The 25,129-nt window shown below is 39.7% G+C and overlaps 1 protein-coding gene across 1 annotated transcript; it reads right to left on the bottom strand.

Annotated features, from left to right (window-relative positions):
- Nucleotides 1–463: 463 nt before the first annotated feature.
- Nucleotides 464–1,430, bottom strand: LOC124740641. Its single transcript, XM_047248625.1, has 2 exons — nt 684–1,430; nt 464–574 (listed from the first exon to the last, which is right to left on the bottom strand). The coding sequence occupies exons 1-2, from the start codon at nt 1,428–1,430 to the stop codon at nt 464–466; spliced, it is 858 nt and encodes a 285-aa protein (XP_047104581.1).
- Nucleotides 1,431–25,129: the final 23,699 nt, after the last annotated feature.

The raw sequence follows: 25,129 nt of genomic DNA, 5'->3' as shown, positions 1-25,129 counted from the left end.
CCATTTCGCACTTTTACTAAGGACTCAGGTACATGCACCCCTTGTGCAATCTCCTGCCTTGGTATGACCATTTCTCGTTCGATTCCCCGTGGTACCTTTCCGTCCACTTTCAACAACATTATTCTTTCTTCCCGGGGCCCTATCTCCCCTCCTATTTCTGGATCTGCTTCTTTCTCGTGTCCCTTTGGTTCTTCCTCTACTACTAAGGGTATATCTCGCCCTCTTAGTCTTATCACTTTACCCGCATAGTCCAGCTTGACTCTATGCTGTGTCAAGAATTTTCTCCCTAACAATCCGTCGTACGGAATGTCTAGCCCTCTACCGTACACGTGAAATTTCTGTCTCACCTTTTCAGTTTTACCCGATACTGGCACCCTGCCTTATCTCCAGGCGTGCCAGGGCCCTTCGTGGCAATCTTTCGCGTAGTGGCCCTGCCGCTTACACTTAAAACATGCGACATCTTTTACTCTCGTACACGGAACTCCGCAGTTCCCCGGTAAATTACACTGTGGACATCTCCACTCTCGTAACCCTCCATCGGTTTCTCTGTGATTCCCTCTGAATTCCCTGACATCTATCGGGTGAACTTTCCTTAACCGCACCCTGCATTCCATGTCTGTGTGTCCCGGCTTGTCACACCCATAGCAAAAATTTGTAAATTCTCTACCTGTCATGGTTCGTACTCTATGCTCTGGCCTGCTTTTCCTACACTTGCTCGCTATGTGACCTCTCAGCCCACAATTAAAACATTTCAACTCTTTACTTTCTCTCGCGCTTTTTACAGCTTCCTTATTTCGAGTGTACGTTACCCTCGGGGCTAGTCCCCGCTCTCTCATAGACAATATCGCACTCTCTTCCTGCAGTGCCAATTCCACTGCTGCTGCCAACGTGATTTCGTCGCCTCTGCTTCTCACTATTGTCTGTATTCTGTCATTACTTAAACCCTGTATAAAACACGCTCTTCCTAGGGAGTCAACTAGTTCTATTGCACCTTTCAAGTTTTCTCGGGCCGTAACTCTATTTACTGCTTCTCGAAAGTCTCTCTGCATTTCATCAATTCTGCTTGCCCACATTGCTATTGGTTCCCCTTGTCCTTGTCTGGCTTGAAAAATTTTACAAGCGTAATAGTCTATAGTACGCTTACTGGCATAATTCTCTTCCAAAACGCGTTTCACCTCTTGCCACGTACCTGTGCGTTCACGCACCTGCAATCTCGACCTAGCTTCACCGGTTATTTTTGCCTTAACGAACTTTAATAACGTTTCGTGTTCCTCTGGCTTTACTAATTCAAAAGCTGCATCTACGTTTTCGATAAATTCCCTTAAGTCTTTCTTGTTCCCTTCGAACACTTTCGACACAATACATAGGGCCTCTTTCACTGACATCTTACCACTAGTGGAGGATGACGCAACTTCATTAGTTAGGGGCATCTTAACTAAGTTAACACTTTACACAGCAAAATACAATATTCTTAAGACAGTTTTACAATTACCGCTTCTCTTGTAGTGCGCCGTCTGCTTTGTTCGTCCGCGTCGTCCAGCGCCGCTTCGCGCCGTCTGTGTGCTCGCGCTGTCCCGCGCTGTCACGCGCTGCTCCGCGCTCTCTTTGTGCCTGCGCTGTCCCGCGCTGCTCCGCGCTGTCTCTGCGCCCGCGCTGTCCCGCGCTGCTGCGATGCGCCGGCCGCCGCTCTGCTGGGCTGTGCCGACCCCGTCGCTCTCCTCGGTCGCCGCTGCTACGGCTGCTGCCGCTTCTGCTGCTGCTCGGCCCGGACCCCCGGACTCGATCGCTGGCTGCTTAGGCACCTCTGTGCCTCGTCGCTCTGCGTCGCGCTGCCGCTGTCCTGCGTTGCCCTGCACCCGCGAGGACTACCTTTCTGGACTCTAACGTACTGGTGCTACTAATGCTGAAAGTTGCGAGTCGCCACAACTTCCTGCCAATTGCCACAGTCGCTGTAGCAAAATCTAACGTCTTCTGTAGGTAGAAGCTTACGCGCCTTTGTGATAACCCCACACCTGGCACCAAAAACTTTTTATTTATGTCGCGTCCCAAGCGTGGGTATTGCGAGGGATTGGGCGACACGGTTCGTGGATGGGATTTTAGCCGGTTGACCGTAATGAGAGGGAGACTTTTGATCTGGCTAAGATGTATAATCCCTGGTTTTCACAAGGCTAGGAAGGTGATAGAAATTAAAGTCGTGATAACTTTAATAAATTGCAGTTTATTCTAAGTGAATACAAATCGCCCTATCTGACGGTGGTTGCACTCACAGGAAGGCCAAGTCTAACACAGAGACGGTGACTGACTCCACCGTTCCGACTGCCTACTAGAAGTTCTGCAACGTTTCTTAACACCCTACGTTAGAGTCCCGCGGCTACGCCCTGACGCTCTCCAGCGACTATCTCCGGCTGCCTGCCTACAGCCCGTTCCCCAGCCCAAGTCGGCTGCTGCTATCTAACTCTTCGCCCTCACCAGACAAAACTTAGCTCCCCAGAGCGGCGTGCTCTCGGGTTTTGTTAGCGTTTCCCCTTCGACCCCGCCAGCGCTTGGCCTGACGTAGCGTCGAAGGCAACGTGCCCTTATTTGGTATCGTTAAAACATTGTTGTTGCTATTGTTCTTCAGAGGCTGAGTGGAGGGGCAGAGGCGCCTCTCCCTATATGGTCACGCACTGCGTCCTGAGCCCTTCATTGGCTCCTCTTGACGTAGTGCGGTCCCCACCAAGGGCCCTCTTTCTTTCTCTCTCCTCTCCCAGACCTCTCTCTCTAGCCAGGAATGCTTTCTTGTTGATAGTCTTAATTGAATGCTTATCATGCACCCCTGCACAGACCCTCGTTTGTATTTGCTGGCTGTTTACTTTCCTATCAACGCGCCCAGCTGCCCAGCCGTTCGAGTGCCGCCTCGGCTGGCCCTTCGGCCACGCCTGGCGTCCCAGCGCTACAATCTTAACTTCTCCCTACGTACTATTTTTAAGGTACTGCTTTTTAGACTTGGCTTGTTCCTGCGGTTACAACAATCGGAATAATCTATAACCAGTGTCACAGGAATTGTTCAAAACATTGTCAGTAGGAAGAGACGGTCTTTATGTACTTAAGTCGGCATTGGGCCTTTTATATTTAATTCCGTTGAAATTTCTGTGTTTCATCGTCAATAAGAACGTCCAAGGGATACAGAAAACCTCATGTGAAGCATCGGAATCTATAACTAGTGTCACAGGAATGGTTCAAAACATAGACAGTAGGAAGAGACAGTCTTCTTGTACGTAAGTCGGCATTGTGCCTTTTGTATTTAATTCCGATGCAATTTCTGTGTTTCATCGTCAATAAGAAGGTCCAAGGGATACAGTAAACCTGAAGTGAAGCATCGGAATAATCTATAACCAGTGTCACAGGAATGGTTCAATACATTGTCAGTAGAAAGAGACGGTCTTTATGTACTTAAGTCGGCATTGTGCCTTTTGTATTTAATTCCGATGCAATTTCTGTGCTTCATCGTCAATAAGAAGGTGCAAGGGATACAGTAAACCAGAAGTGAAGCATCGGAATCTATAACTAGTGTCACAGGAATGGTTCAAAACATAGACAGTAGGAAGAGTCAGTCTTCTTGTACGTAAGTCGGCATTGTGCCTTTTGTATTTAATTCCGATGCAATTTCTGTGTTTCATCGTCAATAAGAAGGTCCAAGGGATACAGTAAACCTGAAGTGAAGCATCGGAATAATCTATAACCAGTGTCACAGGAATGGTTCAATACATTGTCAGTAGGAAGAGACGGTCTTTATGTACTTAAGCCGGCATTGTGCCTTTTGTATTTAATTCCGATGCAATTTCTGTGCTTCATCGTCAATAAGAAGGTGTAAGGGATACAGTAAACCAGAAGTGAAGCTTCGGAATCTATAACTTATGTCACAGGAATGGTTTCAAAACATAGACAGTAAGATATGTCAGTGTCCTTGTACTTAAGTCGGCATTGTGCATTTTCTATTTCATTCCGATGCAATTTATGTGTTTCATCGTCAATAAGAAGGTCAGAGGGATACAGTAAACTTGAAGTGAGCATCGGAATCTATAACTAGTCTCACAGGAATGGTTCAAGACATAGACAGTAAGAAGTGTCAGACGTCTTGTACTTAAGTCGGCATTGTGCCTTTTTTATTTAATTTCGATGCAATTTCTGTGTTTCATCGAGAATAAGAAGGTCAGGGGGATACAGTAAACCTGAAGTGAAGCATCCGAATCTATAACTAGTGTCACAGGAATGGTTCAAAACATAGTCAGTAAAAAGAGTCAGTCTTCTTCTACTTAAGTCGGCATTGTGCCTTTTGTATATAATTCCGATGCAATTTCTGTGTTTCATCGCGAATAAGAAGGTCAGAGGGATACAGTAAAACTGAAGTGAAGCATCCGAATCCATAACTAGTGTCTCAGGAATGGTTCAAAACGTAGTCAGTAAAAAGAGTAAGTCTTCTTATACTTAAGTCGGCGTTGTGCCTTTTTCATTTAATTCCGTTGCAATTTCTGTGTTTCATCGTCAATAAGAAGGTCAGAGGGATACAGTAAACCTGAAGTGAAGCATCGGAATCTATAACTAGTGTCACAGGAATGGTTCTAATCATAGTCAGTAAGAAGAGTCAGTCTTTTTGTACTTAAGACGGCATTGTGCCTTTTGTGTTTAATTCCGATGCAATTTCTATGTTTCATCGTCAATAAGAAGGTCGAAGAGATACAGTAAACCTGAAGTGAAGCATCGAAATCTATAACTAGTGTCACAGGAATGGTCAAATCATAGACAGTAGGAAGAGTCAGTCTTCTAGTACGTAAGTCGGCATTGTGCTTTTTGTATTTAATTCCGATGCAATTTCTGTGTTTCATCGTCAATAATAAGGTCCAAGGGATACAGTAAACCTGAAGTGAAGCATCGGAATAATCTATAACCAGTGTCACAGGAATGGTTCAAAACATTGTCAGTAGGAAGAGACGGTCTTTATGTACTAAAGTCGGCATTGGGCCTTTTATATTTAATTCCGTTGCAATTTCTGTGTTTCATCGTTAATAAGAACGTTCAAGGGATACAGAAAATCTCAAGTGAAGCATCGGAATCTATAACTAGTGTCACAGGAATGGTTCAAAACATAGACAGTAGGATGAGTCAGTCTTCTTAAACGTAAGTCGGCATTGTGCCTTTTGTATTTAATTCCGATGCAATTTCTGTGTTTCATCGTCAATAAGAAGGTCCAAGGGATACAGTAAACCTGAAGTGAAGCATCGGAATCTATAACTAATGTCACAGGAATGGTTCAAAACATAGACAGTAAGATATGTCAGTCGCCTTGCACTTAAGTCGGCATTGTGCATTTTCTATTTAATTCCGATGCAATTTATGTGTTTCATCGTCAATAAGAAGGTCAGAGGGATACAGTAAACCTGAAGTGAAGCATCTAAATCTATAACTAGTGTCACAGGAATGGTCAAAACATAGACAGTAGGAAGAGTCAGTCTTCTTGTACTTAAGTCGGCATTGTGCCTTTTCTATTTAATTCTGATGCAATGTCTGTGTTTCATCGTCAATAAGAAGGTCCAAGGGATACAGTAAACCTGTAGTGAAGCATCGGAAACTATAACTAGTGTCACAGGAATGGTTCAAAACATAAACAGTAAGAAGAGTCACTCTTCTTGCAATTAATTAGGCATTGTTCCTTTTCTTTTAATTCCGATGCAATATCTGTGTTTCATCGTCAATAAGAAGGTCCAAGGGATACAGTAAACCTGAAGTGAAGCATTGGAATCTTTAAGTAGTGTCACAGGATTGGTTCAAATCATAGTTAGTAAGAAGCGTCAGTCTTCTTGTATTTAAGTCGGCATTGTGCCTTTTCTATTTCATTCTGATGCTATTCCTGTGCTTCATCGTCAATAAGAAGGTCCAAGGGAAACAGTAAACCTGGAGTGAAGCACCGGAATCTATAACTAGTGTCACAGTAATGGTTCAAAACATAGACAGTAATAAGAGTGAGACTTCTTTTACTTAAGTCAGCATTGTGCCTTTTGTATTTAATTCTGATGCAATTTCTGTGTTTCATCGTCAATAAGAAGGTCCAAGGGATACAGTAAACCTGAAGTGAAGCATCGGAAATTATAACTAGTGTCACAGGAATGGTTCAAAACATAGTCAGTAAGAAGAGTCAGTCTTCTTGTACTTAAGTCATCATTGTGCATTTTCTATTTAATTCTGATCCAATTTCTGTGTTTCATCGTCAATAAGAAGGTCCGAGGGATACAGTAAACCTGGAGTGAAGCATGGGAATCTATAACTAGTGTCACAGGAATGGTTCAAATCATAGACAGTAAGAAGAGTCAGACTTCTTTTACTTAAGTCAGCATTGTGCCTTTTGTATTTAATTCTGATGCAATTTCTGTGTTTCATCGTCAATAAGAAGGTCCAAGGGATACAGAAAACCTGGAGTGATGCATCGGAAGCTATAACTAGGGTCACAGGAAAGGTTCAAACATAGACAGTAAGAAGAGTCAATCTTCTTGTACTTAAGTCGGCATTGTGCCTTTTGTATTTAATTCCGAAGCAATTTCTGTGTTTCATCGTCAATAAAAAGGTGCAAGGGAAACAGTAAACCTGAAGTGAAGCATCGGAATCTATAACTAGTGTCACAGGAATGGTTCTAAACATAGACAGTAAGAAGAGTCAGTCTTCTTGTACTTAAGTCGGCATTGTGCCTTTTGTATTTAATTCAGATGCAATATCTGTATTTCATCGTCAATAAGAAGGTCCAAGGGATACAGTAAACCTGAAGTGAAGCATCGCAATAATCTATAACTAGTGTCACAGGAATGGTTCAAAACATTGTCAGTAGGAAGAGACGGTCTTCATGCACTTAAGTCGGCATTGGGCCTTTTATATTTAATTCCGTTGCAATTTCTGTGTTTCATCGTCAATAAGAAGGTCAGAGGGATACAGTAAACCTGGAGTGAAGCATCGGAATCTATAACTAGTGTCACAGTAATGGTTCAAAACATAGACAGTAATAAGAGTGAGACTTCTTTTACTTAAGTCATCATTGTGCATTTTCTATTTAATTCTGATGCAATTTCTGTGTTTCATCGTCAATAAGAAGATCCAAGGCATACTGTAAACCTGAAGTGAAGCATCGGAATCTATAACTAACGTCACAGGAATGGTTCAAACATAGTCAGTAAGATATGTCAGTCGCCTTGTACTTAAGTAGGCATTGTGCATGTTCTATTTAATTCCGATGCAATTTATGTGTTTCATCGTCAATAAGAAGGTCAGAGGGATACAGTAAACCTGAAGTGAAGCATCCGAATCTATAACTAGTGTCACAGGAATGGTTCAAAGCATAGTCAGTAAGAAGAGTCAGTCTACTTGTACTTAAGTCGGCATTGTGCCCTTTGTGTTTAATTCCGAAGCAATTTCTGTCTTTCATCGTCAATAACAAGGTCCAAGGGATACAGTAAACCTGAAGTGAAGCATCGGAATCTATAACTAGTTTCACAGGAATGGTTCAAATGATAGACAGTAAGAGGAGTCAGTCTTCCTGTACTTAAGTCGCCATTGTGCCTTTTGTATTTAATTCCGGTATACTTTCTGTGTTTCATTGTCAATAAGAAAATCAGAGGGATGCAGTAAAACTGAAGTGAAGCAACAGAATCTATAACTAGTGTCACAGGAATGGTTCAAAACATTGACAGTAGGAAGAGTCAGTCTTCTTGTACTTTAGTCGGCATTGTGCCTTTTCTATTTAATTCCGATGTAATTTCTGTGTTTCATCGTCAATAAGAAGGTCCAAGGGATACTGTAAACCTGAAGTGAAGCATCGGAATCTATAACTAATGTCACAGGAATGGTTCAAAACATAGACAGTAAGATATGTCAGTCTCCTTGTACTTAAGTCGGCATTGTGCATTTTCTCTTTCATTCCGATGCAATTTATGTGTTTCATCGTCAATAAGAAGGTGAGAGGGATACAGTAAACCTGAAGTGAAGCATCGGAATATATAACTAGTGTCACAGGAATGGTTCAAAACATAGCCAGTAAGAAGAGTTAGCCATCTTGCTCTTAAGTAGGCTTTGTGGCGTTTCCATTTAATTCCGTTGCAATTCGTGTGTTTCATCGTGAATAAGAAGGTCAGAGGGAAACAGTAAACCTGAAGGGAAGCATCGGATTCTATAACTAGTGTCACAGGAATGGTCAAATCATAGACAGTAGGAAGAGTCAGTCTTCTTGTACTTAAGACGGCATTGTGCCTTTTCTATTTAATTCTGATGCAATGTCTGTGTTTCATCGTCAATAAGAAAGTCCAAGGGATACAGTAAACCTGTAGTGAAGCATCGGAACCTATAACTAGTGTCACAGGAATGGTTGAAAACATAAACAGTAAGAAGAGTCAGTCTTCTTGCAATTAATTAGGCATTGTTCCTTTTCTATTTAATTCCGATGCAATATCTGTGTTTCATCGTCAATAAGAAGGTCCAAGGGATACAGTAAACCTGAAGTGAAGCATTGGAATCTTTAAGTAGTGTCACAGGATTGGTTCAAAACATAGTTAGTAAGCAGCGTCAGTCTTCTTGTATTTAAGTCGGCATTGTGCCTTTTCTATTTCATTCTGATGCTATTCCTGTGCTTCATCGTCAATAAGAAGGTCCAAGGGAAACAGTAAACCTGGAGTGAAGCACCGGAATCTATAACTAGTGTCACAGTAATGGTTCAAAACATAGACAGTAATAAGAGTCAGACTTCTTTTACTTAAGTCAGCATTGTGCCTTTTGTATTTAATTCTGATGCAATTTCTGTGTTTCATCGTCAATAAGAAGGTCCAAGGGATACAGTAAGCCTGAAGTGAAGCATCGGAAATTATAACTAGTGTCACAGGAATGGTTCAAAACATAGTCAGTAAGAAGAGTCAGTCTTCTTGTACTTAAGTCATCATTGTGCATTTTATATTTAATTCTGATGCAATTTCTGTGTTTCATCGTCAATAAGAAGGTCAGAGGGATACAGTAAACCTGGAGTGAAGCATCGGAATCTATAACTAGTGTCACAGGAATGGTTCAAATCATAGACAGTAAGAAGAGTCAGACTTCTTTTACTTAAGTCAGCATTGTGCCTTTTGTATTTAATTCTGATGCAATTTCTGTGTTTCATCGTCAATAAGAAGGTCCAAGGGATACAGTAAACCTGGAGTGATGCATCGGAAGCTATAATTAGGGTCACAGGAATGGTTCAAAACATAGACAGTAAGAAGAGTCAATCTTCTTGTACTTAAGTCGGCATTGTGCCTTTTGTATTTAATTCCGATGCAATTTCTGTGTTCCATCGTCAATAAATGGTGCAAGGGATACAGTAAACCTGAAGTGAAGCATCGGAATCTATAACTAGTGTCACAGGAATGGTTCTAAACATAGACAGTAAGAAGAGTCAGTCTTCTTGTACTTAAGTCGGCATTGTGCCTTTTGTATTTAACTCCGATGCAATATCTGTATTTCATGGTCAATAAGAAGGTCCAAGGGATACAGTAAACCTGAAGTGAAGCATCGCAATAATCTATAACTAGTGTCACAGGAATGGTTCAAAGAATTGTCAGTAGGAAGAGACGGTCTTCATGCACTTAAGTCGGCATTGGGCCTTTTATATTTAATTCCGTTGCAATTTCTGTGTTTCTTCGTCAATACGAAGGTCCAAGGGATACAGTAAACCTGAAGTGAAGCATCGGAATCTATAACTAATGTCACAGGAATGGTTCAAACATAGTCAGTAAGATATGTCAGTCGCCTTGTACTTAAGTAGGCATTGTGCATGTTCTATTTAATTCCGATGCAATTTATGTGTTTCATCGTCAATAAGAAGGTCAGAGGGATACAGTAAACCTGAAGTGAACCATCCGAATCTATAACTAGTGTCACAGGAATGGTTCAAAGCATAGTCAGTAAGAAGAGTCAGTCTTCTTGTACTTAAGTCGGCATTGTGCCCTTTGTGTTTAATTCCGAAGCAATTTCTGTCTTTCATCGTCAATAAGAAGGTCCAAGGGATACAGTAAACCTGAAGTGAAGCATCGGAATCTATAACTAGTTTCACAGGAATGGTTCAAATGATAGACAGTAAGAGGAGTCAGTCTTCTTGTACTTAAGTCGCCATTGTGCCTTTTGTATTTAATTCCGGTATACTTTCTGTGTTTCATTGTCAATAAGAAAATCAGAGGGATGCAGTAAAACTGAAGTGAAGCAACAGAATCTATAACTAGTGTCACAGGAATGGTTCAAAACATTGACAGTAGGAAGAGTCAGTCTTCTTGTACTTTAGTCGGCATTGTGCCTTTTCTATTTAATTCCGATGTAATTTCTGTGTTTCATCGTCAATAAGAAGGTGCAAGGGATACAGTAAACCTGAAATGAAGCATCGTAATCTATAACTAGTGTCACAGGAATGGTTCAAAACATAGACAGTAGGAAGAGACAGTCTTCTTGTACTTAAGTCGGCATTGTGCCTTTTGTATTTAATTCCGATGCAATTTCTGTGTTTCATCGTCAATTAGAAGGTCCAAGGGATACAGTAAACCTGAAGTGAAGCATCGGAAGCTATAACTAGGGTCACAGGAATGGTTCAAAACATAGACAGTAAGAAGAGTCAATCTTCTTGTACTTAAGTCGGCATTGTGCTTTTTGTATTTAATTCCGATGAAATTTCTGTGCTTCATCGTCAATAAGGAGGTGCAAGGGATAAAGTAAACCTGAAGTGAAGCATCGGAATCTATAACTAGTGTCACAGGAACGGTTCAAGACATAGACAGTAGGAAGAGTCAGTCTTCTTGTACTTAAGTCGGCATTGTGCCTTTTCTATTTAATTCCGATGTAATTTCTGTGTTTCATCGTCAATAAGAAGGTCCAAGGGATACAGTAAACCTGAAGTGAAGCATCGGAATATATAACTAGTGTCACAGGAATGGTTCAAAACATAGCCAGTAAGAAGAGTCAGCCATCTTGTTCTTAAGTAGGCTTTGTGGCGTTTCTATTTAAATCCGTTGCAATTCGTGTGTTTCATCGTGAATAAGAAGGTCAGAGGGATACAGTAAACCTGAAGGGAAGCATCGGATTCTATAACTAGTGTCACAGGAATGGTTCAAAGCATAGACAGTAGGAAGAGTCAGTCTTCTTGTACTTAAGTTGGCATTGTGCCTTTTCTATTTAATTCGGATGCAATTTCTGTGTTTCATCGTGAATAAGAAGGTCAGAGGGATACAGTAAACCTGAAGTGAAGCATCCGAATCTATAACTAGAGTCACAGGAATGGTTCAAAACATAGTCAGTAAAAAGAGTCAGTCTTCTTGTACTTAAGTTGGCATTGTGCCTTTTTTATTTAATTCCGATGCAGTTTCTGTGTTTCATCGTCAATAAGAAGGTCAGAGGGATATAGTAAACCTGAAGTGAAGCATCGGGATCTATAACTAGAGTCACGGGAATGGTTCAAACATAGTCAGTAAGAAGAGTCAGTCTTCTTGTATTTAAGTCGGCATTGTGCCTTTTGTACTAATTCCGATGCAATTTCTGTGTTTCATCGTCAATAAGAAGGTCAGAGGGATACAGTAAACATCAAGTGAAGCATCGGAATCTATAACTAGGGTCACAGGAATGGTTCAAAGCATAGACAGTAAGAAAAGTCAGTCGTCTTGTTCCTAAGTCGGCATTGTGCCTTTTCTATTTAATTCCGATGCAATTTCTGTGTTTCATCGAGAATAAGAAGGTCACAGGGATACAGTAAACCTGAAGTGAAGCATCCGAATCTATAACTAGTGTCACAGGAATGATTCAAAACATAGTCAGAAAAAAGAGTCAGTCTTCTTGTACTTAAGTCGGCATTGTGCCTTTTGTATATAATTCCGATGCCATTTCTGTGTTTCATCGCGAATAAGAAGGTCAGAGGGATACAGTAAAACTGAAGTGATGCATCCGAATCCATAACTAGTGTCACAGGAATGGTTCAAAACGTAGTCAGTAAAAAGAGTAAGTATTCATGTACTTAAGTTGGCGTTGTGCCTTTTTCATTTAATTCCGTTGCAATTTCTGTGTTTCATCGTCAATAAGAAGGTCAGAGGGATACAGTAAACCTGAAGTGAAGCATCGGAATCTATAACTAGTGTCACAGGAATGGTTCTAATCATAGTCAGTAAGAAGAGTCAGTCTTTTTGTACTTAAGACGGCATTGTGCCTTTTGTGTTTAATTCCGATGCAATATCTGTGTTTCGTCGTCAATAAGAAGGTCCAAGAGATACAGTAAACCTGAAGTGAAGCATCGGAATCAGTAACTAGTGTCACAGGAAAGGTTCGAAACATAGACAGTAAGATGAGTCAGTCTTCTTGTACTTAAGTCGGCATTGTGCCTTTTGTATCTAATTCCGATGCAGTTTCTGTGTTTCATCGTCAATAAGAAGGTCAGAGGGATACAGTAAACCTGAAGTGAAGCATCCGAATCTATAACTAGTGTCACAGGAATGGTTCAAAGCATAGTCAGTGAAAAGAGTCAGTCTTCTTGTACTTAAGTCAGCATTGTGCTTTTTGCAATTAATTCCGATGCAATTTCTGTGTTTCATCGTCAATAAGAAGGTGCAAGGGATACAGTAAACCTGAAATGAAGCATCGTAATTTATAACTAGTGTCACAGGAATGGTTCAAAACATAGACAGTAGGAAGAGATAGTCTTCTTGTACTTTAGTCGGCATTGTGCCTTTTCTATTTAATTCCGATGTAATTTCTGTGTTTCATCGTCAATAAGAAGGTCCAAATGATACAGAAAACCTGAAGTGAAGCATCGGAATCTATAACTAATGTCACAGGAATGGTTCAAAACATAGACAGTAAGATATGTCAGTCTCCTTGTACTTAAGTCGGCATTGTGCACTTTCTCTTTCATTCCGATGCAATTTATGTGTTTCATCGTCAATAAGAAGGTGAGAGGGATACAGTAAACCTGAAGTGAAGCATCCGAATCTATAACTAGTGTCACAGGAATGGTTCAAAACATAGTCAGTGAAAAGAGTCAGTCTTCTTGTACTTAAGTCAGCATTGTGCTTTTTGCAATTAATTCCGATGCAATTTCTGTGTTTCATCGTCAATAAGAAGGTGCAAGGGATACAGTAAACCTGAAATGAAGCATCGTAATCTATAACTAGTGTCACAGGAATGGTTCAAAACATAGACAGTAGGAAGAGACAGTCTTCTTGTACTTAAGTCGGCATTGTGCCTTTTGTATTTAATTCCGATGCAATTTCTGTGTTTCATCGTCAATTAGAAGGTCCAAGGGATACAGTAAACCTGAAGTGAAGCATCGGAAGCTATAACTAGGGTCACAGGAATGGTTCAAAACATAGACAGTAAGAAGAGTCAATCTTCTTGTACTTAAGTCGGCATTGTGCTTTTTGTATTTAATTCCGATGAAATTTCTGTGCTTCATCGTCAATAAGGAGGTGCAAGGGATAAAGTAAACCTGAAGTGAAGCATCGGAATCTATAACTAGTGTCACAGGAATGGTTCAAAACATAGACAGTAGGAAGAGTCAGTCTTCTTGTACTTAAGTCGGCATTGTGCCTTTTCTATTTAATTCCGATGTAATTTCTGTGTTTCATCGTCAATAAGAAGGTCCAAGGGATACAGTAAACCTGAAGTGAAGCATCGGAATATATAACTAGTGTCACAGGAATGGTTCAAAACATAGCCAGAAAGAAGAGTCAGCCATCTTGTCTTAAGTAGGCTTTGTGGCGTTCCTATTTAATTCCGTTGCAATTCGTGTGTTTCATCGTGAATAAGAAGGTCAGAGGGATACAGTAAACCTGAAGGGAAGCATCGGATTCCATAACTAGTGTCACAGGAATGGTTCAATGCATAGACAGTAGGAAGAGTCAGTCTTCTTGTACTTAAGTTGGCATTGTGCCTTTTCTATTTAATTCGGATGCAATATCTGTGTTTCATCGTGAATAAGAAGTTCAGAGGGATACAGTAAACCTGAAGTGAAGCATCCGAATCTATAACTAGAGTCACAGGAATGGTTCAAAACATAGTCAGTAAAAAGAGTCAGTCTTCTTGTACTTAAGTCGGCATTGTGCCTTTTTTATTTAATTCCGATGCAATTTCTGTGTTTCATCGTCAATAAGAAGGTCAGAGGGATATAGTAAACCTGAAGTGAAGCATCGGGATCTATAACTAGAGTCACGGGAATGGTTCAAACATAGTCAGTAAGAAGAGTCAGTCTTCTTGTATTTAAGTCGGCATTGTGCCTTTTGTACTAATTCCGATGCAATTTCTGTGTTTCATCGTCAATAAGAAGGTCAGAGGGATACAGTAAACATCAAGTGAAGCATCCGAATCTATAACTAGTGTCACAGGAATGATTCAAAACACAGTCAGTAAAAAGAGTCAGTCTTCTTGTACTTAAGTCGGCATTGTGCCTTTTGTATATAATTCCGATGCCATTTCTGTGTTTCATCGCGAATAAGGTCAGAGGGATACAGTAAAACTGAAGTGAAGCATCCGAATCCATAACTAGTGTCACAGGAATGGTTCAAAACGTAGTCAGTAAAAAGAGTAAGTCTTCATGTACTTAAGTCGGCGTTGTGCCTTTTTCATTTAATTCCGTTGTAATTTCTGTGTTTCATCGTCTATAAGAAGGTCAGAGGGATACAGTAAACCTGAAGTGAAGCATCGGAATCTATAACTAGTGTCACAGGAATGGTTCTAATCATAGTCAGTAAGAAGAGTCAGTCTTTTTGTACTTAAGACGGCATTGTGCCTTTTGTGTTTAATTCCGATGCAATATCTGTGTTTCATCGTCAATAAGAAGGTCCAAGAGATACAGTAAACCTGAAGTGAAGCATCGGAATCAGTAACTAGTGTCTCAGGAACGGTTCAAAACATAGACAGTAAGATGAGTCAGTCTTCTTGTACTTAAGTCGGCATTGTGCCTTTTGTATCTAATTCCGATGCAATTTCTGTGTTTCATCGTCAATAAGAAGGTCAGAGGGATACAGTAAACCTGAAGTGAAGCATCGAAATCTATAACTAGTGTCACAGGAATGGTCAAATCATAGACAGTAGGAAGAGTCAGTCTTCTTGTACGTAAGTCGGCATTGTGCCTTTTGTATTTAATTCCGATGCAATTTGTGTGTTTCATCGTCAATAAGAAGGTCCAAGGGATACAGTAAACCTGAAGTGAAGCATCGGAATAATCTATAACCAGTATCACAGGAATGGTTCAAAACATTGTCAGTAGGAAGAGACGGTCTTTATGTACTTAAGTCGGCATTGGGCCTTTTATATTTAATTCCGTTGCAATTTCTGTGTTTCATCGTTAATAAGAACGTCCAAGGGATACAGAAAATCTCAAGTGAAGCATCGGAATCTATAACTAGTGTCACAGGAATGGTTCAAAACATAGACAGTAGGAGGAAGTCAGTCTTCTTAAACGTAAGTCGGCATTGTGCCTTTTGTATTTAATTCCGATGCAATTTCTGTGTTTCATCGTCAATAAGAAGGTCCAAGAGATACAGTAAACCTGAAGTGAAGCATCGGAATCAATAACTAGTGTCACAGGAAAGGTTCAAAACATAGACAGTAAGATGAGTCAGTCCTCTTGTACTTAAGTCGGCATTGTGCCTTTTGTATTTAATACCGATGCAATATCTGTGTTTCATCGTCAATAAGAAGGTCCAAGGGATACAGTAAACCTGAAGTGAAGCATCGGAATCTATAACTAGTGTCACAGGAATGGTTCAAAACATAGACAGTAAGAAGAGTCAGTCTTCTTGTACTTAAGTCGGCATTGTGCCTTTTGTATTTAATTCCGATGCAATTTCTGTGTTTCATCGTCAATAAGAAGGTCCAAGGGATACAGTAAACCTGAAGTGAAGCATCGGAATATATAACTAGTGTCACAGGAATGGTTCAAAACATAGCCAGTAAGAAGAGTCAGCCATCTTGTACTTAAGTAGGCATTGTGGCGTTTCTATTTAATTCCGTTGCAATTCGTGTGTTTCATCGTGAATAAGAAGGTCAGAGGGATACAGTAAACCTGAAGGGAAGCATCGGATTCTATAACTAGTGTCACAGGAATGGTTCAAAGCATAGACAGTAGGAAGAGTCAGTCTTCTTGTACTTAAGTTGGCATTGTGCCTTTTCTATTTTATTCGGATGCAATTTCTGTGTTTCATCGTGAATAAGAAGGTCAGTGGGATACAGTAAACCTGAAGTGAAGCATCCGAATCTATAACTAGTGTCACAGGAATGGTTCAAAACATAGTCAGTAAAAAGAGTCAGTCTTCTTGTACTTAAGTCGGCATTGTGCCTTTTCTATTTAATTCCGATGCAATTTCTGTGTTTCATCGAGAATAAGAAGGTCACAGGGATACAGTAAACCTGAAGTGAAGCATCCGAATCTATAACTAGTGTCACAGGAATGATTCAAAACATAGTCAGTAAAAAGAGTCAGTCTTCTTGTACTTGAGTCGGCATTGTGCCTTTTGTATATAATTCCGATGCAATTTCTGTGTTTCATCGCGAATAAGAAGGTCAGAGGGATACAGTAAAACTGAAGTGAAGCATCCGAATCCATAACTAGTGTCACAGGAATGGTTCAAAACGTAGTCTGTAAAAAGAGTAAGTCTTCTTGTACTTAAGTCGGCGTTGTGCCTTTTTCATTTAATTCCGTTGCAATTTCTGTGTTTCATCGTCAATAAGAAGGTCAGGGGGATACAGCAAACCTGAAGTGAAGCATCGGAATCTATAACTAGTGTCACAGGAATGGTTCAAAACATAGACAGTAGGAAGAGTCAGTCTTCTTAAACGTAAGTCGGCATTGTGCCTTTTGTATTTAATTCCGATGCAATTTCTGTGTTTCATCGTCACTAAGAAGGTCCAAGGGATACAGTAAACCTGAAGTGAAGCATCGGAATCTATAACTAATGTCACAGGAATGGTTCAAAACATAGACAGTAAGATATGTCAGTCGCCTTGTACTTAAGTCGACATTGTGCATTTTCTATTTAATTCCGATGCAATTTATGTGTTTCATCGTCAATAAGAAGGTCAGAGGGATACAGTAAACCTGACGTGAAGCATCGAAATCTATAGCTAGTGTCACAGGAATGGTCAAATCATGGACAGTAGGAAGACTCAGTCTTCTCGTACTTGAGTCGGCATTGTGCATTTTGTATTTAATTTTGATGCAATTTCTGTGTTTCATCGTCAATATGAAGGTCAGAGGGATACAGTAAACTTGAAGTGAGCATCGGAATCTATAACTAGTGTCACAGGAATGGCTCAAAACATAGACAGTGAGAAGAGTCAATTTTCTTGTACTTAAGTCGGCATTGTGCCTTTTGTATTCAATTCCGATGCAATTTCTGTGTTTCATCGTCAATGAGAAGGTCCAAGGGATACAGTAAACCTGAAGTGAAGCATCGGAATCTATAACTAGTTTCACAGGAATGGTTGAAAAGATAGACAGTAAGAGGAGTCAGTCTTCTTGTACTTAAGTCGCCATTGTGCCTTTTGTATTTAATTCCGGTATACTTTCTGTGTTTCATTGTCAATAAGAAAATCAGAGGGATGCAGTAAACCTGAAGTGAAGCAACAGAATCTATAACTAGTGTCACAGGAATGGTTCAAAACATTGACAGTAGGAAGAGTCAGTCTTCTTGTACTTTAGTCGGCATTGTGCCTTTTCTATTTAATTCCAATGTAATTTCTGTGGTTCATCGTCAATAAGAAGGTCCAAGGGATACAGTAAACCTGAAGTGAAGCATCGGAATCTATAACTAATGTCACAGGAATGGTTCAAAACATAGACAGTAAGATATGTCAGTCTCCTTGTACTTAAGTCGGCATTGTGCATTTTCTATTTCATTCCGATGCAATTTATGTGTTTCATCGTCAATAAGAAGGTGAGAGGGATACAGTAAACCTGAAGTGAAGCATCCGAATCTATAACTAGTGTCACAGGAATGGTTCAAAACATAGTCAGTGAAAAGAGTCAGTCTTCTTGTACTTAAGTCAGCATTGTGCCTTTTGCATTTAATTCCGATGCAATTTCTGTGTTTCATCGTCAATAAGAAGGTGCATGGGTTACAGTAAACCTGAAATGAAGCACCGTAATCTATAACTAGTGTCACAGGAATGGTTCAAAACATAGACAGTAGGAGAAGACAGTCTTCTTGTACTTAAGTCGGCATTGTGCCTTTTGTATTTAATTCCGATGCAATTTCTTTGTTTCATCGTCAATAAGAAGGTCCAAGGGATACAGTAAACCTGAAGTGAAGCATCGGAAGCTATAACTAGGGTCACAGGAATGGTTCAAAACATAGACAGTAAGAAGCGTTAGTCTTCTTGAACTTAAGTTGGCATTGTGCCTTTTCTATTTAATTCTGATGCAATGTCTGTGTTTCATCGTCAATAAGAAGGTCCAAGGGATACAGTAAACCTGTAGTGAAGCATCGGAATCTATAACTAGTGTCACAGGAATGGTTCAAAACATAAACAGTAAGAAGAGTCAGTCTTCTTGCAATTAATTAGGCATTGTTCCTTTTCTATTTAATTCCGATGCAATATCTGTGTTTCATCGTCAATAAGAAGGTCCAAGGGATACAGTAAACCTGAAGTGAAGCATTGGAATCTTCAAGTAGTGTCACAGGTTTGGTTCAAAACAAAGTTACTAAGAAGCGTCAGTCTTCTTGTATTTAAGTTGGTATTGTGCCTTTTCTATTTCATTCTGATGCAATTCCTGTGCTTCATCGTCAATAAGAATGTCCAAGGGAAACAGTAAACCTGGAGTGAAGCACCGGAAACTATAACTAGTGTCACAGTAAAGGTTCAAACACATAGACTGTAAAAAGAGTCAGTCTTCTTGTACTGTAGTCGGCATTGTGCCTTTTGTATTTAATTCCGATGCAATTTCTGCGTTTCATCGTCAATAAGAAGGTCCAACGGATACAGTAAACCTGGAGTGCAGCATCGGAATCTATAACTAGTGTCACACGAATGGTTCAAAACATAGACAGTAATAAGAGTCAGTCGTCTTGTACTTAATTCTGCATTGTGCCTTTTGTATTTAATTCCGATGCAATTTCTGTGTTTCATCGTCAATAAGAATGTCCAAGGGATACAGTAAACCTGAAGTGAAGCATCGGAAATTATAACTAGTGTCACAGGAACGGTTCAAAACATAGTCAGTAAGAAGAGTCAATCTTCTTGTACTTAAGTCATCATTGTGCATTTTCTATTTAATTCTGATGCAATTTCTGTGTTTCATCGTCAATAAGAAAGTCAGAGGGATACAGTAAACCTGGAGTGAAGCATCGGAATCTATAACTAGTGTCACAGGAGTGGTTCAAATCATAGACAGTAAGAAGAGACAGACTTCTTTTACTTAAGTCAGCATTGTGCCTTTTGTATTTAATTCTGATGCAATTTCTGCGTTTCATCGTCAATAAGAAGGTCCAAGGGATACAGTAAACCTGGAGTGATGCATCAGAAGCTATAACTAGGGTCACAGGAATGGTTCAAAACGTAGACAGTAAGAAGAGTCAATCTTCTTGTAGTTGAGTCGGCATTGTGCCTTTTGTATTTAATTCCGATGCAATTTCTGTGTTTCATCGTCAATAAGAAGGTGCAAGGGATACAGTAAACCTGAAGGGCAGCATCGGAATCTATAACTAGTGTCACAGGAATGGTTCTAAACAAAGACAGTAGGAAGAGTCAGTCATCTTGTACTTAAGTCGGCATTGTGCCTTTTGTATTTAATTCCGATGCAATTTCTGTATTTTATCGTCAATAAGAAGGTCCAAGGGATACAGTAAACCTGAAGTGAAGCATCGCAATAATCTATAACTAGTGTCACAGGAATGGTTCAAAACATTGTCAGTAGGAAGAGACGGTCTTCATGCACTTAAGTCGGCATTGGGCCTTTTTTATTTAATTCCGTTGCAATTTCTGCGTTTCTTCGTCAATAAGAAGGTCCAAGGGATACAGTAAACCTCAAGTGAAGCATCGGAATCTATAACTAGTGTCACAGGAATGGTTCAAAGCATAGACAGTAGGAAGAGTTAGTCTTCTTGTACTAAAGTCGGCATTGTGCCTTTTGTATTTAATTCCGATGCAATTTCTGTGTTTCATCGTCAATAAGAAGGTCCAAGGGATACAGTAAACCTGAAGTGTAGCATCGGAATCTATAACTAATGTCATAGGAATGGTTCAAACATAGTCAGTAAGATATGTCAGTCGCCTTGTACTTAAGTAGGCATTGTGCATTTTCTATTTAATTCCGATGCAATTTATGTGTTTTATCGTCAATAAGAAGGTCAGAGGGATACAGTAAACCTGAAGTGAAGCATCCGAATCAATAACTAGTGTCACAGGAATGGTTCAAAGCATAGTCAGTAAAAAGAGTCAGTCTTCTTGTACTTAAGTCAGCATTGTGCCTTTTGTATTTAATCCCGATGCAATTTCTGTGTTTCATCGTCAATAAGAAGGTCAGAGGGATACAGTAAACTTGAAGTGAGCATCGGAATCTATAACTAGTGTCACAAGAATGATTCAAAACTTAGTCAGTAAGAAGAGTCAGTCTTCTTGTACTTAAGTAGGCATTGTGCCCTTTGTGTTTAATTCCGATGCAATTTCTGTGTTTCATCGTCAATAAGAAGGTCCAAGGGATACAGTAAACCTGAAGTGAAGCATCGGAATCTATAACTAGTTTCACAGGAATGGTTCAAAATATAGACAGTAAGAGGAGTCAGTCTTCTTGTACTTAAGTCGCCATTGTGCCTTTTGTATTTAATTCCGGTATACTTTCTGTCTTTCATTGTCAATAAGAAAATCAGAAGGATGCAGTAAACCTGAAGTGAAGCAACAGAATCTATAACTAGTGTCACAGGAATGATTCAAAACATTGACAGTAGGAAGAGTCAGTCTTCTTGTACTTTAGTCGGCATTGTGCCTTTTCTATTTCATTCCGATGTAATCTCTGTGTTTCATCGTCAATAAGAAGGTCCAAGGGATACAGTAAACCTGAAGTGAAGCATCGGAATCTATAACTAATGTCACAGGAATGGTTCAAAACATAGACAGTAAGATATGTCAGTCTCCTTGTACTTAAGTCGGCATTGTGCATTTTCTATTTCATTCCGATGCAATTTATGTGTTTCATCGTCAATATGAAGGTGAGAGGGATACAGTAAACCTGAATTGAAGCATCCGAATCTATAACTAGTGTCACAGGAATGGTTCAAAGCATAGTCAGTGAAAAGAGTCAGTCTTCTTGTACTTAAGTCGGCATTGTGCCTTTTGCATTTAATTCCGATGCAATTTCTGTGTTTCATCGTCAATAAGAAGGTGCAAGGGATACAGTAAACCTGAAATGAAGCTTCGTAATGTATAACTAGTGTCACAGGAATGGTTCAAAACATAGGCAGTAGGAAGAGACAGTCTTCTTGTACTTAAGTCGGCATTGTGCCTTTTGTGTTTAATTCCGATGCAATTTCTGCGTTTCATCGTCAATAAGAAGGTCCAAGGGATACAGTAAACCTGAAGTGAAGCATCGGAAGCTATAACTAGTGTCACAGGAATGGTTCAAAACATAGACAGTAAGAAGAGTCAATCTTCTTGTACTTAATTCGGCATTGTGCCTTTTGTATTTAATTCCGATGCAATTTCTGTGCTTCATCGTTTATAAGAAGGTGCAAGGGATACAGTAAACCTGAAGTGAAGCATCGGAATCTATAACTAGTGTCACAGGAATGGTTCAAAACATAGACAGTAGGAAGAGTCAGTCTTCTTGTACTTAAGTCGGCATTGTGCCTTTTCTATTTAATTCCGATGTAATTTCTGTGTTTCATCGTCAATAAGAAGATCCAAGGGATACAGTAAACCTGAAGTGAAGCATCGGAATCTATAACTAATGTCACAGGAGTGGTTCAAAACGTAGACAGTATGATATGTCAGTGTCCTTGTACTTAAGTCGGCATTGTGCTTTTTCTATTTCATTCCGATGCAATTTATGTGTTTCATCGTCAATAAGAAGGTCAGAGGGATACAGTAAACTTGAAGTGAGCATCGGAATCTATAACTAGTGTCACAGGAATGGTTCAAAACATACACAGTTAGAAGTGTCAGTCGTCTTGTACTTAAGTCGGCATTGTGCCTTTTTTATTTAATTTCGATGCAATTTCTGTGTTTCATCGAGAATAAGAAGGTCAGAGGGATACAGTAAACCTGAAGTGAAGCATCCGAATCTACAACTAGTGTCACAGGAATGATTCAAAACATAGTCAGTAAAAAGAGTCAGTCTCCTTGTACTTAAGTCGGCATTGTGCCTTTTGTATATAATTCCGATGCAATTTCTGTGTTTCATCGCGAATACGAAGGTCAGAGGGATACAGTATACCTGAAGTGAAGCATCGGAATCTATAACTAGTGTCACAGGAATGGTTCTAATCATAGTCAGTAAGAAGAGTCAGTCTTTTTGTACTTAAGACGGCATTGTGCCTTTTGTGTTTAATTCCGATGCAATTTCTGTGTTTCATCGTCAATAAGAAGGTCCAAGAGATACTGTAAACCTGAAGTGAAGCATCGGAATCAAGAACTAGTGTCACAGGAAAGGTTCAAAACATAGACAGTAAGGTGAGTCAGTCTTCTTGTACTTAAGTCGGCATTGTGCCTTTTGTATTTAATACCGATGCAATATCTGTGTTTCATCGTCAATAAGAAGGTCCAAGGGATACAGTAAACCTGAAGTGAAGCATCGGAATCTATAACTAGTGTCACTGGAATGGTTTTAAACATAGACAGTAAGAAGAGTCAGTCTTCTTGTACTTATGTCGGCATTGTGCCTTTTGTATTTAATTCCGATGCAATTTCTGTGTTTCATCGTCAATAAGAAGGTCCAAGGGATACAGTAAACCTGAAGTGAAGCATCGGAATATATAACTAGTGTCACAGGAATGGTTCAAAACATAGCCAGTAAGAAGAGTCAGCCATCTTGTTCTTAAGTAGGCATTGTGGCGTTTCTATTTAATTCCGTTGCAATTCGTGTGTTTCATCGTGAATAAGAAGGTCAGAGGGATACAGTAAACCTGAAGTGAAGCATCGGAATCTATAACTAGTGTCACAGGAATGGTTCAAGGCATAGACAGTAGGAAGAGTCAGTCTTCTTGTACTTAAGTTGGCATTGTGCCTTTTCTGTTTAATTCGGATGCAATTTCTGTGTTTCATCGTGAATAAGAAGGTCAGAGGGATACAGTAAACCTGAAGTGAAGCATCCGAATCTATAACTAGTGTCACAGCAATGGTTCAAAACATAGTCAGTAAAAAGAGTCAGTCTTCTTGTACTTAAGTCGGCATTGTGCCTTTTTTTTTTTATTCCGATGCAATTTCTGTGTTTCATCGTCAATAAGAAGGTCAGAGGGATATAGTAAACCTGAAGTGAAGCATCGGGATCTATAACTAGAGTCACGGGAATGGTTCAAACATAGACAGTAAGAAGAGTCAGTCTTCTTGTATTTAAGTCGGCATTGTGCCTTTTGTACTAATTCCGATGCAATTTCTGTGTTTCATCGTCAATAAGAAGGTCAGAGGGATACAGTAAACCTCAAGTGAAGCATCGGAATCTATAACTAGTGTCACAGGAATGGTTCAAAGCATAGACAGTAAGAAAAGTCAGTCGTCTTGTACTTAAGTCGGAATTGTGCCTTTTCTATTTAATTCCGATGCAATTTCTGTGTTTCATCGAGAATAAGAAGGTCACAGGGATACAGTAAACCTGAAGTGAAGCATCCGATTCTATAACTAGTGTCACAGGAATGATTCAAAACATAGTCAGTAAAAAGAGTCAGTCTTCTTGTACTTAAGTCGGCATTGTGCCTTTTGTATTTAATTCCGATGCAATTTCTGTGTTACATCGCGAATAAGAAGGTCAGAGGGATACAGTAAACCTAAAGTGAAGCATCTGAATCCACAACTAGTGTCACAGGAATAGTTCAAAACGTTAGCAGTAAAAAGAGTCAGTCTTCTTGTAATTAAGTCGGCGTTGTGCCTTTTTCATTTAATTCCGTTGCAATTACTGTGTTTCATCGTCAATAAGAAGGTCAGAGGGATACAGTAAACCTGAAGTGAAGCATCGGAATCTATAACTAGTGTCACAGGAATGGTTCTAATCATAGTCAATAAGAAGAGTCACTGTTTTTGTACTTAAGTCGGCATTGTGCCTTTTGTGTTTATTTCCGATGCAATTTCTGTGCTTCGACGTCAATAAGAAGGTCCAAGAGATACAGTAAAGCTGAAGTGAAGCATCGGAATCAATAACTAGTGTCACAGGAATGGATCAAAACATAGACAGTAAGATGAGTCAGTCTTCTTGTACTAAAGTTGGCATTGTGCCTTTTGTATTTAATTCCGATGCAATTTCTGTGTTTCATCGTCAATAAGAAGATCAAAGGGATACAGTAAACCTGAAGTGAAGCATCGGAATCTATAACTAGTGTCACAGGAATGGTTCAAAACATAGTCAGTAAGAAGAGTCAGTCTTTTTGTCCTTAAGTCGGCATTGTGCCTTTTGTATTTAATTCCGATGCAATTGTTGTGTTTCATCCTCAATAAGAAGGTTCAAGGGATACGGTAAACCTGGAGTGAAGCATCAAAATCTATAACTAGTGTCACAGGAATGGTTCAAAACATAGACAGTAAGGAGAGTCAGTCTTCTTGTACTTATGTCGGCATTGTGCCTTTTCTATTTAACTCCGATGCAATTTATGTGTTTCATCGTCAATAAGAAGGTCCAAGGGATACAGTAAACCTGAAGTGAAGCATCAGAATCTATAACTAGTGTCGCAGGAATGGTTCAAAGCATAGTCACTAAGAAGAGTCAGCCATCGTGTACTTAAGTCGGTATTGTGCCTTTTGTATTTAATTCTGATGCAATTTCTGTGTTTCATCGTCATTAAGAAGGTCAGAGGGATACAGTAAACCTTAAGTGTAGCATCGGAATCTAGAACTAGTGTCACAGGAATGGTTCAAAATATAGACAGTAAGAAGAGTCAGTCTTCATGTACTTAAGTCGGCATTCTGCCTTTTATATTTA

This window comes from Schistocerca piceifrons, unplaced genomic scaffold (assembly GCF_021461385.2).
Source record: "Schistocerca piceifrons isolate TAMUIC-IGC-003096 unplaced genomic scaffold, iqSchPice1.1 HiC_scaffold_1796, whole genome shotgun sequence".
NCBI classification, from domain to species: Eukaryota; Metazoa; Arthropoda; class Insecta; order Orthoptera; family Acrididae; genus Schistocerca; species Schistocerca piceifrons.
This window is presented reverse-complemented; position numbering and strand designations above follow the sequence as displayed.

Bases quoted from the DNA above. Each gene is read 5' to 3' on its own strand.
- LOC124740641 (XM_047248625.1), bottom strand. From the start codon at position 1,430: ATGCCCCTAACTAATGAAGTTGCGTCATCCTCCACTAGTGGTAAGATG. The intron at 575-683 runs GTACGAACCATG...TTCACCCGATAG, and splicing joins AAAGCAGGCCAGAGCATAGA to ATGTCAGGGAATTCAGAGGG.